We start from the raw sequence: 17,940 nt of genomic DNA on the forward strand, positions 1-17,940 counted from the left end.
TGCTGTAACATATTCTGACATGAAGATATTCGCTTGTCCATAACTCTGTTTTAAATCTTGGCAAGATTCAAATAGTTTGCAATGTAGCTTCTTTGGTGTCATTGATCATTGTAGCTGTTGAAAGTTTCCGTGGTATCTTTTCTTTTTTCTTTTTTTTTTGCTCAAGATCAGTGGTATCAGCAAAAAAGCAAAGCATTTTCTGCAGGTGGGTTTATTGTTTGATATTTTGTTTGTTTTTGAGGGGTCAAGCCAGCAGAAGTCAGGTTTTTCCAAAAATAAAAGTACAGCTCACTGGTCTGGTCCTTTTCAACTTTATGTTTCAGTGAATGTGTGAGATCACAAAAGTTATTCCGTGTCTTTTTTTTTTGTTCTCGTTCCGTTTTGTCATACCATGATCTTTTAACCTTGTAGGATTATTTTATTTCATGTTTAATTTTTTTGTCTTTGTTAATTAAAAGATTTTGAAAGCCAATTTCTTTCCATAAAGAAATTCATCTCATAGGTTGAGACTCCCCGTTTGTTTGGAATGAATACCTCAACAGTGTCCTCACTAAAAGTGCTTGAAATGTTGATGTGTGTTGACAAACCTTCCCATATCCTTTCCTGTTGTAGACAGTGTTCCAACAAAACTCCTAAAGAGCAGAATGAGGTTTCTAGCTCTCCTGCAGCACGCAGCGCCCTCTGTTACTATATAATTTTCCTCAGACATCTGTAAGCATTTTCCCCACAAGACCACAAGAGGAAAATAGAAAGTTTGAAGTTACAGCCTGTGATTTGAGTCAGTAGAAATAGAATTTTAAGCCAAGGAAACATTTCTAATATGAGGGACGTCAAAGACACGGAGGTTCAGGAGCTACAGCTGTGGATCTCTGAACATTTATGGGAGAAAAGAACAGGGATTTCAGGGACATGCAAACAAAAAGGGCTTATCCAGATTAGCTTTTGTTTTTCTTCAGCTTGTTTTTTTTTTCTGACGGAAAACTAAAAAAGCCTTTAAACCTTTAACAAATTGTGTATATTGTTAATAGGCACAACCTGTCCTTTATAAATAATAGATTTCTTAATATCTTCCATTTTCAGGGATTTCTGGGGAGGATTTTGACAATCACTCTTAGTCTTTTTACTTTTTCTTTTCCAGTTTTTAAACACTTTTTTCAAAACTTCTTTCTAATATATGTTTTTTATCATAAAACAAAAAAAATCTATTGTATTCTACTTTTTTTGTCATCAGACATTCAGACAAAGCTTTGTTGGATGAAAACATGGGGTTTAGGGTTGAGAACCGCAGACCTTCTTCCTAGCAAACATTAGCCACGGACATCCCTGGAGCCAGACACGTTTTCTTTTGCCCTTCCTTTGATCAGAACATGAAACTTTGACGTAGCGTCTTGGAAGGAGATGCAGGTTTTCTTTCTTGTGCATTTGAAGCATCCTTTTGATAAACTGATGAAAACCAAATATCGTTTATAGACTTAGTTTAAACAAATTTAACAATAAAAGCAACAAAAGAGGCACTGGGTCTGATCCAAAACACTTTACACATTTGTGGAAGTTCAGTTTTTCATTAAAATTTTGTTCTGTTTTAGGAGAAATAAAGTAAAAAAATAAAAGGATATTCAGTCGTTTCCAAAATTGTTCTCATCTTAGGTTGATGTGAATCATGACGTCCTGCCTCAAAATCACAGCTGCCCATTTAGGAGTGGTCTGCCTGGGCGGCCCTGCCGCACAGCTCCAGGGTACGGTTAAACAGTTTCCCAAAGGCGGATGCTTTGTATATAGCTGGCACAGCACCACACTCACAGCTGGGATGAAACACATCCAGGCCTCGACTATGAAGTCCAAAATGAAAGCTTTAAAGTTGGGTGTAAGCGCAGCCGCGTGACCACAGGAGCCAGCTGAACAGACGCCCCTTCAACCCCGTTTATTGGTTCAGACAGGATTAAAAGAAAAAGCATGAGTTACCATTATTTCCCTAAAGACCCACTCTGATGAAAATGGTGTAAGGCATGAAAATGCCATTTTTCTGACGGTTGAGGAAATATACCAATAAAGTTAAGCTTAAAATTTAAATTCTGAGTTTCTCTTTGGTCACATCATTGTGAATCAGGAGAAGAAAAGAAAAAGCTTGTAGTTGTGACGTACATCGACTGTGGCATGCAAAAAGCTCCATTCCGATGCATCCACTTGTAGACAAATAGATCCATGTACTTCTTTGTGTTCCAAGCTGGCATTTGGCTCAAAGCTGTCTGGCTGGACAGCTCCAATGTTGCTCGACATTTTTGTTGCACCAGAAATGTTAGGTTGGTCGTGTGAGGGGCTGTAAACTAGCAGGAGAGAGTGTAAACAGATGAACGATAGGAAGGGGCGGGCTTACTTTGCATCAACAGTACTGCCCACAAACAACAGGTGAATTTCTCATGAACTATTGCTCCTCTGGAGAAACTACAGTATGTCCTGGAAGGGACACAGTTTTTTTTTATTTTGCCCCAAACCGGCATAGTAATCATTATAAGAACATGGGGAAGAGTTTAGATCAAAAGATAATCAGAGCTGGACTATAAGGAGATTTATACAAGTTAAAGACTAAATTAGATTAATTACAACATATTGTTTATTGACTAAGAAGAAAATGATATATCCAAACACAAAAAGGCTGTAAGTAAGGAGAATTAAAACAAAAGATGGTTAAAGAGTAATGATATCGTGATTGTACAGCAGCACCACTGTTCTCTTTGCTCCCGTTTCTTTCATACTGACAAAATATAAATCAGCTGTTATGATTACAAAATTCATCGGAACATAAATAGAATAAATAAGAACCAAAATATTGTGGACAAGTTTTTAGGCTGATCCAACCTTTGGCTAACTTCACGGACCAAAACTTGTTAATGCTGACAATCTGAGTAGATCTTTTTCACAGCAGACTTTAAACTGTCACAGCTGGAAGAACATCAGGGGAGGTTTTACCAGACCATATTCAGTATTTCACCTCTGTATTTCATATCCAAAAGTACTGACAGCTTTTTAATATTCACTGTTATTTTCCCCTCAAAATCAGTTGAGATTATGTAATATAAGGGATCTTTCTTCCTATCTTATTTAAAATAAAATCTTTTAATCCAACATCAGCTATTTCTTTTTCTGCTCTCATTTACCAGCTGAACAAATTCATGAAATTCTGGAAGCCGTCTTCTCCGAAGAAATCAAAATTTCCCTCAGAAGTGCCGAGGTGGACGAGGAGGAGGACAAGGAGGACGATGGCAAGCAGGGGGATCAGCAGGTTCCAACCGGCTGCCAGGATGTTGTACCACTTTGCCTTGTCCGAGCACTCCTGGGCCATCTGCAGGTTTCCTAAAGTCTTCTGGTCTCTTGCCTGTAAAATATATGTGAGGACATTGAGATGAGTGCTTCATCAGTGCAGAAATGACTCCTTAATGAAGTCTAGAAGAAACCTAAAGACAGAATGATCTTCAAACTTTTGTAAATCTTGACTTCCTTGTGATATTAAAGAGCCTTCATTGCTAAGACTGTTTATGTATTGCACTAAACCCCTCTCTTTAATTTCTCACAAGCACTTACCAATTAAGAGACTACCAATTACTCCATTTTTAACTCCCCACACAGGGAGCCGCTGTCTCTAATTCAGAGCTGCACTTTGTGTAGGCCTTAAAAACAGCTAAGTATCGGGTGAACACGCCCTTCTGCGGTCAGCTTTTTAGGAACCTTGTTATTCAGGTAGTCCTGCTTAGCATTTAGTGTCCTCTGACATTTTTGTGTTTTTTTTAGTAAGTAAAATGTTTAATTTCTATCTATTTTCAGCGTAATTTGTGTTGCTTTGGACATGTGGTATTCTACCGTGTGTCCTCTTTGATTTAAATTTCTGCAGTTTATTGTATAGATATTTTCTTTATAATTGATATCGTCAGAGATGCAGATATTTCATTTCATTTTTTACTAATTTATATTAGTTTGTGGTTCAAATTCAAAAGTTATTTGAACTTTTCCTTGACTTTTCCCATCAGTTACTTGTTTTCGGTTCAGTTTTGCTTGAAAAAAAACGGCATTTGAACTTTTAATGCAGCATTTGGAACATCAAATGTGAGCCTTTTTTACTCTGTCTATTTAATAATTGCATTTTTAACTGTTGTTATAACACTGAAATATAAAGGTACTTCAATGCAAATCACATAATATGTTTTCCTATTAAACATTACTTTATAATTAATGACAAATTAATGATTTTTGTCTTGCCAATTGAGACTCAGTTTTTCTGCTTTTGCAAGTATAAAATGACCCAAGTTGGGTTATTTTTAACCCAACTCCTAGGTTAAAGATGGACTAACTTTTTGTTGGGCCATTTTAACTCAGGAAAAATACTAAAAATTGATTTAAAATTAAACAAATTTAACCCCTAAAATTAGAATTGCTCCTAAAAATAACCTTAAAAATCTACCACAACATGAAAAACCCAAGAATGCAAAAGATTAAAAGACGAAAAGCAGCATCAGAAAAAAACAGGTAATCGTGATGAAATGCTGGGAAAACTGAGTTTCTCGGTGACCATTTTCTAGTATTCCTCCTCATTTTATTTTGAAAGTGAAAATAATGCCAGAGTACACGAGGCTCACCTTGATTGAGTAGAGTAGTGCCATAAAACCCAGGCAGCAGAAGTTAACGTAGAAAGTGTTGCAGAGCGACCAGAGCAGGTAGTCCCGGGGAGGACACTTCCCAGCGTTGCCCATGTTGACCACAGTGGATCCAGCCGGCTTGCGGGCCGACTTACAGTTGGTGAGCGGGGTACAGTCAGAAGGGAAATTGTAGGAATGATTATCCATGATTAGCAATAAACTCTCTGGTCAGGAATCAACCGATTGACTCTTGTCGATGTCAGGTCTGTCGGAGGTGCTCATCTCTGTGTGGGAGGCTTTTAAAGGCCCCAGCAGAGGGAGGTGTCTGGGAGAGGATGCAAGGGCAGGGTTCAAAGCAGGTCTGTCATTATGTGGTTGGAGACTGAAATAGAGAAGGAGGGCAGTAACTCACTCAGTAAACTCAAGTTTCTTACAGATCTCCAAGGTGGTGTGGATAGCATAACTTACTGGTGGTTGGAAGGGACGGTTTTTGGCCGTTCACATCTTCCACCCAGCACTTTGGAAGTCCTACAAAAGAAAAAAAAAACACACAAAAAAAGTAATCAAACTATAATAAACAAAAATAGCTTCTTAACGATGCTTCTGCTTTTAGATTAATATTGATTTGCTCTCTAAAATAACAGGAAGTACATCTAAAAAGGCCCAAACAGAAACCTGAAAGTCTTCAATTCTCTTCACTCCTTTTCTTTAACTGGAAACATACTTTTATCCCCTTCATAAAAAAGTACATCACAATAATATTTTCTGAAATCCCGCTAAGTATAAGCACAAAAAAGTCAACGATGGCAATAACAAGAATGTAAGAAATCTGTGACTTTGTAAAATTAATCTTAAATTAATCTTAAAATTGTTTTTAAAATGTTAGTAACTACAATTCAGAATGTATATTAGGGAACAAATTACATTATCGTTTAAAAAAACAACAACGAGACATTCAAGCATCAGGTGGTTTTAATCCAAACTCTATGAAACACACTGATCACCGCAAAAAAGAAACCTGATGCCTTTTAACCCTTGTGCTATCTTAGATGACCCCACCCTTACATTGACATGTTCTCCCTACATAGCAAAGGTGGATAAAGGTGGAAAGATTTCATGTAATCCATGGACACCAGTGAAGATCACAAATCATTGAAGAAAAAAGGTTCAGCGCACTGCCTAGTGGGTCTAGATGACCCAACTCCCAATGCTAAAGTGCCTAGGATAGCACAAGGGTTACAAAAATGAATAAGTTCAGAGGATGGTTTTAATCATACAAGCTCATTTTTACAATACAAAAACTGAATCTTAAGGGGGAAAAAAATCACAAGTTTGTAAGGCATTATTATAAATCTTTATTAAAAAATGCCTTATTTCCTCTCAAAACTTAGGTGAAGTTGTAACATCCAGTATGTTTTGGGCAGCAACAGACTGCAGTATTGATGATTTTCTTAAAAGGCCTATGTGTATTGTAATGTTAATTTCTCATCAGCAGTGACCCCAAAGCAGTATTTTGATCCATTCTTGCATCTCTGAGTATTCCTCGAAAACCCTGTGCTCTGAGCACCAGCTCCTCCAAATCTAAGAAAACGAGCGGTTCCTCACATTGTGATGTCACAAAGTGCCGAACAGCGTCTTCTAGGATGAGTCTGCGCTGCCAGCACCGCCCCCAGGCTAACACACAAACCACTTTCTGCACCGAGTTAGCTGTGTTTGGAAAAAATGCTTTTATTTAAATGAACAATATGCACATCCATCTTTGCAAAAGTTCCGATGTTGTTTGTTTTCGTGGGAGAAACGCAGAAGCGCTGCAGAGGTTGACAGTAGGATGTTGTCATGAAATGGGCGTAGCTAAAGGTGGTGCCTCAGAGATGACATCATCTTACGTCCGATAATAATGAGATGGCAAAATAATTAATATTTCATAAAGAAATTGTTCTTTAGTGGGCCAGAAGTAATACGTTATCATTTACATGGACATAGTTTGCTTAAGAAAAGCCCTTTAAAGTTTCTTTATCTGCAGTAGTTTTTAATCACAGTGAAATTTATTTTTATCAAGACGTTTTTATTATAGTTTTGATTGCATAATAGCTAAAGAGAAACACACCTTTTTGGCAGGGCTAAAACCAGCACATACTGCAAGGTGGCGCAGTGGTTAGCGCTTTTACCTCACCTCACAGCAAGAAGGCCCCCGGTTCAAGTCCTGAAGGAAAACATCAGCGGGGGACCTTTCTGTGTGCAGTTTGCATGTTCTCCCCGTGCATGTGTGGGTTTTCTCTGGGGAGTCCGGCTTCCTCCCACCGTTCAAAAACATCCTTCATGGGTTAATTGGTTACTCTAAACCAGGGGTCGGCAACCCAAAATGTTGAAAGCGCCAAATTGGACAAAAAAAACAAAAAACAAATATGTCTGGAGCCGCAAAATATTAAAAGCCCTATTTAAGCCTTATAATGAAGGCAACACATGCAATGTGTATCTATATTAGCTATAATAGCCTGCTATCAAAATGACAAAGTTGCTTCAAAACACATAATGAGCATTATTAACGATTAAATGTTTATTTGCCATGCAGTGCATTCTGCGGAGAACGATGCATCACATGACTGCTCTGTTGTGCAAGTTTAACTTCATTTCAATATTGAAACGACCCAGCCCGGACGTCACTTTAGCGGGGAAGATAAAACCAAACTGCTAGCTTAGTGAATTCATTGGAGAGCTGTCCATGCCTCATACACCGCACGACCCCGGATAGTCTCAAGCAGAAATAAACAGGAAGCACATCAAAGTTCCTTTTCTGCATCATGCCCGTTTACCCAAGCACACATAAACAGCCAAATCAGCATGGACATCACTTCAATTTAGATGTTTAATTTACATCACTCTCACTCAAGGTTTTACCCCAAAACTCCCCACTTCCCATGAGCCTTAGGGGCTGACCCCCAGGTCGCTACAATATCAATGAATTATGTTTCATTGCTTTGATAAATTTAAAGAAATGTAATAAAGAAATCCAATTTTTGATGTCATTTTTATTTTGAGTATTCGAACAACAGAATGCTCCCCTGGCATATCTGAAGTTTAATTTGTAAATTCGTGTTTTGTATTGTACTTTCGTTTTGTACAATAAAGTAAAAAAAAAGTAATATTGTAGTGGCGGTCATGTGCATTTTAGGTCTGTTAGCAGCAGGGGATTGTGGGGCACGGTCTCTTGATCTAATTAGGGCTCAGCATGAGCGTTTCTGTTTGCCCACGTTTCTTTTCATATGGAAGTTTTGTTGTTCCACCTTAGTTCATTCTTCCTCTTATGTTGTTTCTTTATGTTGCACCATAAGTGTGGGAGGGGGAGTGGTTCATTGTGGTGCGTGGTTTAAGTAAAGGGACTTGTAATGCCAGAATGGAGACTATGCTCTCAGCTAAGCTTTCTGCCTACTCCTCTCTGAAACTGCTCGGAGTCGTGCCTTGTATGGGACACAGACATCTCTCCTGCGCAGCCAATTGATTGACAGCTCAACCTCCAGAGAGCTTGGCTCCCGTTTTGTCATCTGTAAGTGCCGTACCTGCTTGGTGTTACAGTTTTTTTTACACATTTCTTACAGCATTGGAAAACGTTAAGAATGTTTGTGTCTTGTTTTTCCTCCTACAGAAACCATATTAAAACAAAAAATATATTTCTCTCCCCCATCTTTTTACATTTTCAAACATTTTTGAAAATGCTCCAGGGAGCCACTAGGGCGGCGCTAAAGAGCCGCATGTGGCTCCTGAGCCGCGGGTTGCCGACCTCCGCTCTAAACTGTCCCTAGATGTGCACGGGTGTGGGATTGTGGTCCTGCAACAGACTGGCGACCTGTCCAGGGTGTCCCTTCACCCTTCCGGAGCCGGGATAAACTCTGGCAGCTCCGTGATCCCGAAAGGGACAAAATGTGTTTTAGAAGATGAATGAATTTCTTTACATAATTAGGGTAAATCATTTAATAACTCTTGTTTCTTTAGCAAGAATTAAAGGCACAATTTTATGATGTGGTGGTTTTTCAGGTCATTGACCTGTTCTCCTGGTTCTGGGCTGTTTCCTCATTGTTCGTGATGAACTCGTTTACTCCACCAGATTAGATCTTTCATGAAACTACAGCTGGCGGTAGATCGTCAGTGATCTAGTATTTCTTTCATTTTCAAACAGTTGGTCTCTTCTCATCAAGGTCTTGCTTACTGGTTCATCACAGTCTTTTTCAGGTCGTCTCGCACCCCCAGCCGTCCTCCAAATTCATCTGGATGAAGCTCATCTGCTGGACTTTTTAAATATGTAGTTGTAGCGTTAGATAAGTTCATTCTTCTTCAAGAGTTCTGGTACATCGCCTGTCCGTCCTGGGGGAGGATACCTCTTTCATGTGGACACCCCTGATTTTTCTTCGTTTTTCCCGGAATCTGTTTTTTTTTTTTTACAGATTTTTACCTTACCCCAAAGGAGGCTCTAAGGGCAGGGATGCCCAGTTTAGTCTCATCTGTTCAGTTAGTTCCGTTTAGTATTTTTCTTTTGAATTCTATGACTTCATTCTATGACAATTACAGGTACAAAGCCCATTGAGATGACTGTTGTTGTGTTGTTGTGTTTTGGGCTTTTGAAATAAATTGAATTGAATTGAACTGAATCTTGACCCTGGTGTCCTTTGACAGCTCTTTGTTTTTGTTCATGGTGGAGAGGTTGACTAATATGGGATGTGGACATTTGTCTTTTTTACAGATAACCAGTTCAAACAGGTGCCATTAAACCAGATTATGAGAACTTCTTAAAGAAAGAGTAACAGGTCTGTTATAAACAGTATTCTTATTTACTTTTTTATACTTCATTATATACATAAATAAATACTTCATAAATGGCATTGTATGGATACATTTTTTACCTTTTTTATTTTTAGAGTTGAAGCGTATCTATGATGAACATCGTCATCTTCATAAGTGGGACAACTTGCAAAATCAGTAACTAACAGATACTTTTTTTGCCCCACTGTACACAAAATATTTAACTGTCTATTCTGATACACATTAAAAAAAATATTATAATTTAGATTTGACTGTTCTGCAGTTCCAACACTCTTCTCCACAGGATCCCACACAGAGGACTGCAGTGCTAAAAATAAACCAATCAAACTCTACAGGACTTCCATAAACCCACATGTCCATAAACTCCAAATCTAGAGATTAAAACGTTTAGGATCATAGGAGCACAGCAGTAATAAGGCTGAAAGAGACTAATCTGGACCTCATAAAAGTGCTGCTAGTATTTTATAAAATAAAAAACTTTTTCTAAAGCTTTTCAAAAACATAAAAACCTGTCATAAAGACTTCCACTTATCATAAAAAGCTAAGTAAATTAAACAAAATAAACTGATAAATAGTGAAATTGTAAATTCAATGCATTTAGCTGACATCTCATTTTTAACTATGTTAAAAATTCAGACATAAGCTCGTCGTTTATGTTATATTGACATTTAACTTACTCCAAAATGTATACGATTAATAAATCATATTCTTTGAAGCTCATTCATTTGCTTTCAATTAATCATTAGTGGAGCATAGTGCTTGATAGTACTTCACCACAAGGTGGCGATACTTGCATTAAAATGAGCCCATGGTAAAACCAATTCATCATTCAGAATGACTGCATTCCATTTAAAATATTTATTTATGTACCTATGAATGTGGCTGATGTCAATGTGAGGACAACAAACTTTCAATATTGTTATTTAAATGTCAATTATGAAACAGCAAAAGGGAGAAAATCCTCATTAACTTAGAATCTCTTTCACCTATTATCAAGGACGGCTTTTAATTATGTGAACAGCGACTTTTTGATTTACATCTGTGCACCGCAAAAACAGCCAGGAAAAACAGATTTACTGGGAAAATGTCAAACTTGTTAATTAAAATGAGCCAGAACGTTGATAAATAATTTTCTTTAACATTTAATCCCAGAGTCCAGGTGTAAATCCCAACGCTTTGCTGTGAGGATGTTTGATAGCCTACAAACATGGGGAAATATTATATTGATGTTTAAGTCTTTAAACCATGAATAATAACTCTAAAATATAAATCATTTTTTAAACATTTCTGTCTATATCTACTCTTCGAATGCATATCCATAGTCTTTTACCTGTTTACTACGTATGAAAAAGTCAGAGAACCAGAGTTTGTGTTCCAGAGTTTAAAAAATGTGCATTATTGATGAAAGCTTCAATCACATGGGATGGTCTCTTGACATTCTGCCACATCTCTGAGCTTCACATCAATCCAGCTCCAAAAATAAACCCTTGTTCTTTCACAGCAGGAGCAGCAGGCATCTCCCAGCTCATCATCTATAATCACAGCTCATGTTCTCACCCTCAAAGGTGCTCGTCTCAGAGCTCCTCAAACCAGGTTTTCTGCCTCATTCAAGACAAAAGGCTTTCTAACCCCTCTTAGAATTGGAACATATCTATTTAAAGCATGTATTACCATCCAATAGCAACAGAACACGCTTCATTCATGTCTGTTACTCTGTTTTTCTATTCGGCATCATTAAACTTTGTTTGCAAGAATGAGAGGATGAGATGACATCAGAGGAGATATTTAGGAGCCAGTGTGGACAGTCTCACAGGGACAGTAAAGATCCTGCGTGACAGAGATGGACAACACGCAATGCAGTCGAGGATCCTCAAAGGAGTAAATGTCCCAGTTTGAAATTCCACAAACTTATTTCACAGCGACGTGAAATACCCATGATGTCCCACTAAACAAGCATTTGTTTATGAATGACTCATCGGGTTAATCACAATGAGACGTCTCACTGATCCACTTATCTAATCCAAGTTAATTAAACTATCTTCTTTATTATTTGCATTCTTTATTAACTTATTTGTAAGTGTCAACAGTTTATTTCTTGACTGCCTGAAAGTGTCACAGTCCAGATAGTTTACTGTCACTAAAAACAGTGAGAGTAAAAAGGATTTTAGTTGGCTTTCCCACTAGAAAAGCATGATCGTTCTATACTTCTAATGGTAAATATATTCTAACATGGAGAGAGAGAATATCAAAATGATAATCCAGAAAATAATTTTAAAGAATTTATATTAATTTATTTGTATTTTACGGAGGGAATAAGTATTTGATCCCTCTAAATGTTTGCCGTAATTAACCCCAAGGTTAGCACACATATCAGGGGGAATTTTGGCCCACTCTTCTTTGCAGATCTTCTCTAAATCAGTAAGGTTGGTGGGCTGTCGCTTGGCAACTCGGACCTTCAGCTCTCTCCATAGATTTTCAATTGGATTGAGGTCCGGAGACTGGCTGGACCACTCCATGACCTTAATATGGTTCCTCTTGAGCCACTCCTTTATTGTCTTTGCTGTGTGCTTTGGGTCATTGTCATGTTGGAAGACCCAGCCACAGCCTGATTTCCATCTTCCCACGGATGCGGTGTGGTAGCCCTGTGCCCTTGGCAGAGAAATACCCCCAAAACATAAATGTTATGTTTCCACCTCCATGTTTGATGGTGGGCACAGTGTACCTGGTATCATAGGCAGCATTTTTCTTCCTCCACACATAATGAGTAGAGTTCAGATAGTTTGATTTTGGTCTTGTCTGACCACAGAATCTTCTCCCAATCACTTTGTTCATCTTTGAGGTGATCATTGGCATACTTTAGACAAGCCTCCACATGTGCCTTGTCAAGCAGGGGTACTTTTCGGTCACTGCAGGATTTTAATCCGTTGCAGCACAAAGTGTTGTCACTTGTTTTCATGGTGACAGTGGTCCCAGCTGCCTTGAGGTCATTCACCAACTCCCACTGTGTGGTTGAGGGTCGATTTGTCACTGTTCTCATGATCATTGCCACCCCACGCAGTGAAATCTTCTGTGGAGCACCAGACCGAGATCTATTGATGGTCATGTTAAACTTCCTCAATTTTCTCACACATGCACCAATGGTTGCTACCTTAATACCCAGCATCTTGCTAATGTTTTTGTAGCCCATTCCAGATTTGTGCAGGTCAAGAATTCTGTCTCTGAGGTCCGCAGAGAGGTCTTTGCTCTTATCACTGTTGGAGGGTTTGGAATCTGTCTGATTCTGTGAACAGGTGTCTTTCATACAGGTGATGAGTTAGAACAGGTGTTTTCAATTCAGGTAACAAATTGATTGGGAGTGTCTAACTGGTCTGTGAAAGCTAGGACTCCTAAAGGCCTGTTCACACCGGGACGAATTTCGCTGGCGATTTTCGCCGACGTTTAACGCCTCGTGACTAAACAAAGGGCACCAATGAGAGTGTGCACACTGACGCGAAAAAACGCCACGCGTCAAAGCGTCAAAAAAAAAAAAAACGCCTCGGGTTCGTTTTTTTTTCTCGACGCGTCGAAATCTATTCGACCAATGAGAATGACGCTTTTGCACACGTGTCTGGAGCTTCTGAAGTTACAGTTAAACACAACTTGGGGGTGCTCAAACACAAAACTGCCTTTCTGAGCACACATACCAGCGAAGAAGATAGACGTCAAGTAGCGTCTACACAGCCGCGAAGAAATAATGACGGACATTCTAAAATATCCCCGAACCAAGCACCAGTTGGAGCAACTGGTGCTTGAAATATTCATGTTTTCTTTGTATGATTCTGACAAGTGCGTAAATACTTGCTCTCTTCTTCTGAGTGAAAAGCGAATTTAAGAAGCGTAAAGTTGCGCAGCGCCACCTTGTGTACAGGAGTATTTCTGTTTTACATTAAGGGCCATCTAATGTCAGGGAATGAAATTGCATGTTCGCTCGGCTCATCGTCAGCGAAAATCGGCTGGGTGTGAACACAAAAAACGTGGCGAAAAACGCTGGCGAATAACGCCTGGCGAATATTCGTCCCGGTGTGTACGGGCCTTAATGCTTACTAGGGGATCAAATACGTATTTCCCTCAGTGAAATACAAATAAATTAATTTAAATTCTTTGATGTTATTTTATGGATTTTCGTTTTGATATTCTGTCACTCCATGTTAGAATACATTTACCATTAAAAGTATAGAATGATCAAATCTTTATTAGTGAGCAAACCAACTAAATCAGCAAGGGATCAAATCCTTTTTACTCTCACTGTAGATATATATTCATTCCATGGTCCGGGTAAATACTAGATACTGATTGGCTGTTGGATGTGGATTAAAAAGTGATAATCTACAGGGATAATACACACCTAACAAAGAAGTTCCAGTCACATAGTTTAAATGTTCTGTATCACTTCGCTGGCTTCTTTAAAACCAACTTTAGCTTCATCAACTGGACAAAAACAAGCGGTTAGAGGTGAACTTTCTCTCTGAACTGATGCTTTATTTAACCCATCGTGATGATCAGCATTTATATCGCTTTCCTTTGCCGCTGCAGTCGAGGTCAGCCGCACCACGTAACAGTCTGCTTTTTGTGACAAAACCAATCTAAACTGAAAAAAAAACAAGAATGGAGTACTAAAAACTGATTGAACAATTATTTCTTTTGTAAGTGACTATGGTATGTAAGGGTTAATGGCTATTATCAGAAATTAACGCACTTTGCAGAAGCAACCATCCTCCGCTTATCGTTGGATGGTTCAGGCTTCCATGGTATGGGTTAATTTCTGATAATGCACACTTCCTCAGCCATTGTCCCGGAATGTATTTGCTGCATGTTCTGGCATCAGTAAAGCTATAATTTCTAATTAAACCTAAATAAAATTCACTTTTTCCCTTTTAAATTGCCAAATATATGAATTGAACTAAACATTAAACAATAATTTAAATAACAATAAAAAAATCCTCACAACAATAAATAAAGATCTTATATTTTAAATGTTTTGATGCAGCCACAAAATATTTAACTGGATTCTTTTTGAAATGTAACAATTGGTGAACCCATTTGATGCATGGTTTTCTTCAAAACAATCTTCTGCAAAGCGTGGGCATTGATTAAGGTTGAGAGGTCAACAAGAAAAGGATTTCTTTATAACAGCCTGGTGCTCAGATGCCGTAGATTGTGGATGATGATCACAATACATCACATTAGAGAAGTTTTTTGATCATCCCATCTTGTTTTAATCTGTTTAGTCATAGTGGTTTGATGCAAAATCCTTAGTTTGTTTTTGATGGAGAAGGACAAATTGGCCTGTATGTTTCTTTTTTATTTGATCATTACACAAGCAGCATTTGACATTAAAGAAGCCACCCTCTTTTTGTTTTTATCTTATTTCCTTGATTTGCTCTAATGAAGCTTGAAGATTAAAGAATATCCGCAAGATAAGAAAGGCCTTTAGCAAAGCACAGATCATTTATATTCAATAAACAAGAAAAATGACAGATGTTGAGAATCATGTGGTTTTGCACACCAAAAAATCCTGCATGGATTGATATCAGTGGAAGACATGAATTCGTGTTTTCTGTACATCTGATTCCAGAAGATTGAACATTTTTTTCTTAAATTAAACATTTTTTGCCACACGATTTCCGCTAGACATATAGTGTTTTTTTACACCAAAAGGAGCTGGCAGATCCAATAACTCCCTGAAACAACTCGTCCTTTTGACAGAAGGTGCTGATCAATGCCTCAACCAACTAACCCCTTACCAGCTGTGAAGATGGTGGTGTTATCATGGTATGTAAGCTTCATATGACAGAAACGAGAAACGGAATCCTGCATGTTGTAAAAAGGTGAAACTTTTTCATTAATTTTCAGGTTTTATACCTTTAGTTGACAGACAAAGATCAACTTGATGCTGTTTTTCTTTGCTGCATTGATACACTACCACAGCATAACACATATACTGTACATGTATTATTTTGTCAGCTGTTGCAGTTCCAGTAGGAGGGAAGTTCCTCTTTCCTCCTACTCCAATGATGGCTTCACACCCCCATCTCCCACTAACATCCATCTACCAAGTCAACATTTCACCTCTTAGCCTTCAGAATCCTACCTCCCCCTCCAGTTCCACTTATTCCCTTGACAGTGGAGCAGGTTGGGAACCAATTTAGGGGGTTTCTACTCAGGCAAGATGGCATCAGCCCTGGCATGCTCAAAGCATGCCACCCCCCCCAAATGTGTGGAATCCTGCATCGGCTATTCAGCATGAGTCTCAGCCATCAGAGGGTCTGAGTGGTGTGAAAAACATGCTGCCTGGTTCCAGTCCCAAAGACCCCTTCTCCTAGGAGCCAGAAGGACAGGTCAGTACCATTAACATCTCACATCATGAAGACCCTAGAGCGCCGCGCTAGGAGCTTCACTTGCAATGAAAAATGTATGTGATTCGTGAATCCACCTTTAAAACAGTTGCGTTCATGGGTTGCTAGGCAAGTTTTTAAGTCAGTTTTCGGGCTCTACATACAAAACGCCCATCCATTGAATAGGGGTTGAAAGTTAAGTCAATTAAACTTTGACTAATCAGGCACTCGTGTTTAGTAGTGACATATGGATGGCATCCAGTTTGAAAATTAATCATGAAGGAGAAATTAATAATTGCGTTTGTGCCCGGCCGGAATTATATGACACCAAGTCTTTCATTTAGCGGAATACAGCTGTGAAAAAAATAAGCCTGGAGCAAGATTCATGAGATTTACACCACTTTTACAATTTCGCACAGAACCTCTTTCGACTGTAGACACATGCGCTTGTATCGGGCAGCAACAGTCCAGTGTGAACACTGTATGCTAAAAGCCCATTCAAGAACCTGTGTTCACATGTTCTTGAATGGGGGACACATGCCCAGTGTGAACGTAGCATTTCACTTTTCTGTCACTGATGTCTGTCGTGAGCTGAATTGGAATGGAGTCATCTCTCCGCTGTGGGTCTTCTCTGGGGGTGTTGGTCTCTATTGATGTTAGAGGGGCAGCAATGGATACGTGTTGGCAATTGAAACTTTGCTTTACTTTTCCCTTTAAAATGCCTAATTCTCAGAATTTGCTTTTGAGTTGTTTCTCAGATTTCTCTAAATCTAATCATACTTTTTCAACATTTTCCATCCAATTATTTTTCTAAGATTTCTTATCTTTGGAGTTATGTTTCTTTCTATTCTAGAATTGTTTTCTTTATTTTTCTTGTTTAACCCATGAATCATAAAGCAGAGATGACCGAGCGGTCATCACCACCTCACACAGCCCTGTTTTTAGTCTATATGTTTTAATCCAAACAGTGGGTGCAGATTTTAGGGGCGCCATGGGCTTTGAAGGGCCAAAAAGGTTGGAAATTTTTTTGTTTTGACAGATAAAAGAGCAAAAGTACCCTAAGCTGTCCTGATTTAAACTTTGAAGATCTCATTGATAAGTTGACTCCATTCCACCAATCAAATAAATAAAAAGGGAGCCAGAATAACTTTATTTGTAGTTTTTTTGCAATGCAATGTGCTTTGGTGTCAAAAGCTCCAGCGTGTGCTTTTAGTGAGCCCAATTCTGCCCCACAAAATTTACATTATGTTCATGTTTGTGGGTTTCTGGCTTCTAAAATTCAGTAAGAGTAACGTTTATGATTCAAGGAAATAAAATCCAAAGATTGTTTTGTTTAGTGCTTTGGGTTTTTGTGGCATGTAAGACCAGACTGCAGTCTTTCATAATTACCTAGTTATCCAAGGCGGGAATTCATCGAAGCATTCATCCTTAAATGAATGTTTTTATAGCCACCTGACCTCTCTGCACAGCTTCAGACTTGGTTTCAACTCCTTTAAATTTGTGGATTCTTCCACTTGGCGGAGCATAAAGTAAAGGAAAACTGAGACCATTGGGCCTTTTTTTTGGCATCTATTGAGTTCTGCACTCTTTTACCGATTAATGACATCATTCATTCTCTGTTAAAGTTTGAAGATTAACATGAATTCGAACAATATTAGTGAAAAACATGAGGACAGTAAGAAAGAGTTGGTGTGAGTGGTGCGGTCGGTTCCTAATTAAAAGATTGTGATGGAAATGAGCCTGGACAAATGATATTCAAACTGCATTCCAGAGATAAGCCTCATCACTGCAGAGCGACACGTTTTTCAGTCCTATGACAAAAATTCATTGCAGCAAAACTAATTCGTCAGCTTTAAACAGCATACAAATGTGCAACAGGCAAAATAGGGTTAAAGATTCAAACCACTAAAGAGGCTATGGTGCCAATGAGCATCAAGTGTTACTACAGCTGTTTGAACCTCTGCCATTCAGGATGAAGCATAGGGTTTTATCCATTTGTAAGCAAGTAAATCACAGTTGGTTTTTTTGTTGTTGTTGTTGTTTTTTTACATGTAATGATTTGAAAATGCTTGGTAAAATACTGAAATTTAAAACTGTCCATTGATCAATCACCTAATGTTTTG

At 38.5% G+C, this 17,940-nt stretch overlaps 1 protein-coding gene across 1 annotated transcript; it reads right to left on the bottom strand.

Moving 5' to 3' along the window:
- Window positions 1–2,457: 2,457 nt before the first annotated feature.
- LOC101174098 (interferon-induced transmembrane protein 5) lies at window positions 2,458–4,914 on the bottom strand. Its single transcript, XM_004069489.5, has 2 exons — window positions 4,629–4,914; window positions 2,458–3,373 (listed from the first exon to the last, which is right to left on the bottom strand). The coding sequence occupies exons 1-2, from the start codon at window positions 4,833–4,835 to the stop codon at window positions 3,152–3,154; spliced, it is 429 nt and encodes a 142-aa protein (XP_004069537.1). The 5' UTR covers window positions 4,836–4,914; the 3' UTR covers window positions 2,458–3,151.
- Between the last annotated feature and the right edge of the window lie 13,026 nt (window positions 4,915–17,940).

The sequence above is a fragment of the Oryzias latipes genome, chromosome 6 (assembly GCF_053564925.1).
Source record: "Oryzias latipes strain Hd-rR chromosome 6, Olatipes_Hd-rR_3.1".
Classification (NCBI taxonomy): domain Eukaryota; kingdom Metazoa; phylum Chordata; class Actinopteri; order Beloniformes; family Adrianichthyidae; genus Oryzias; species Oryzias latipes.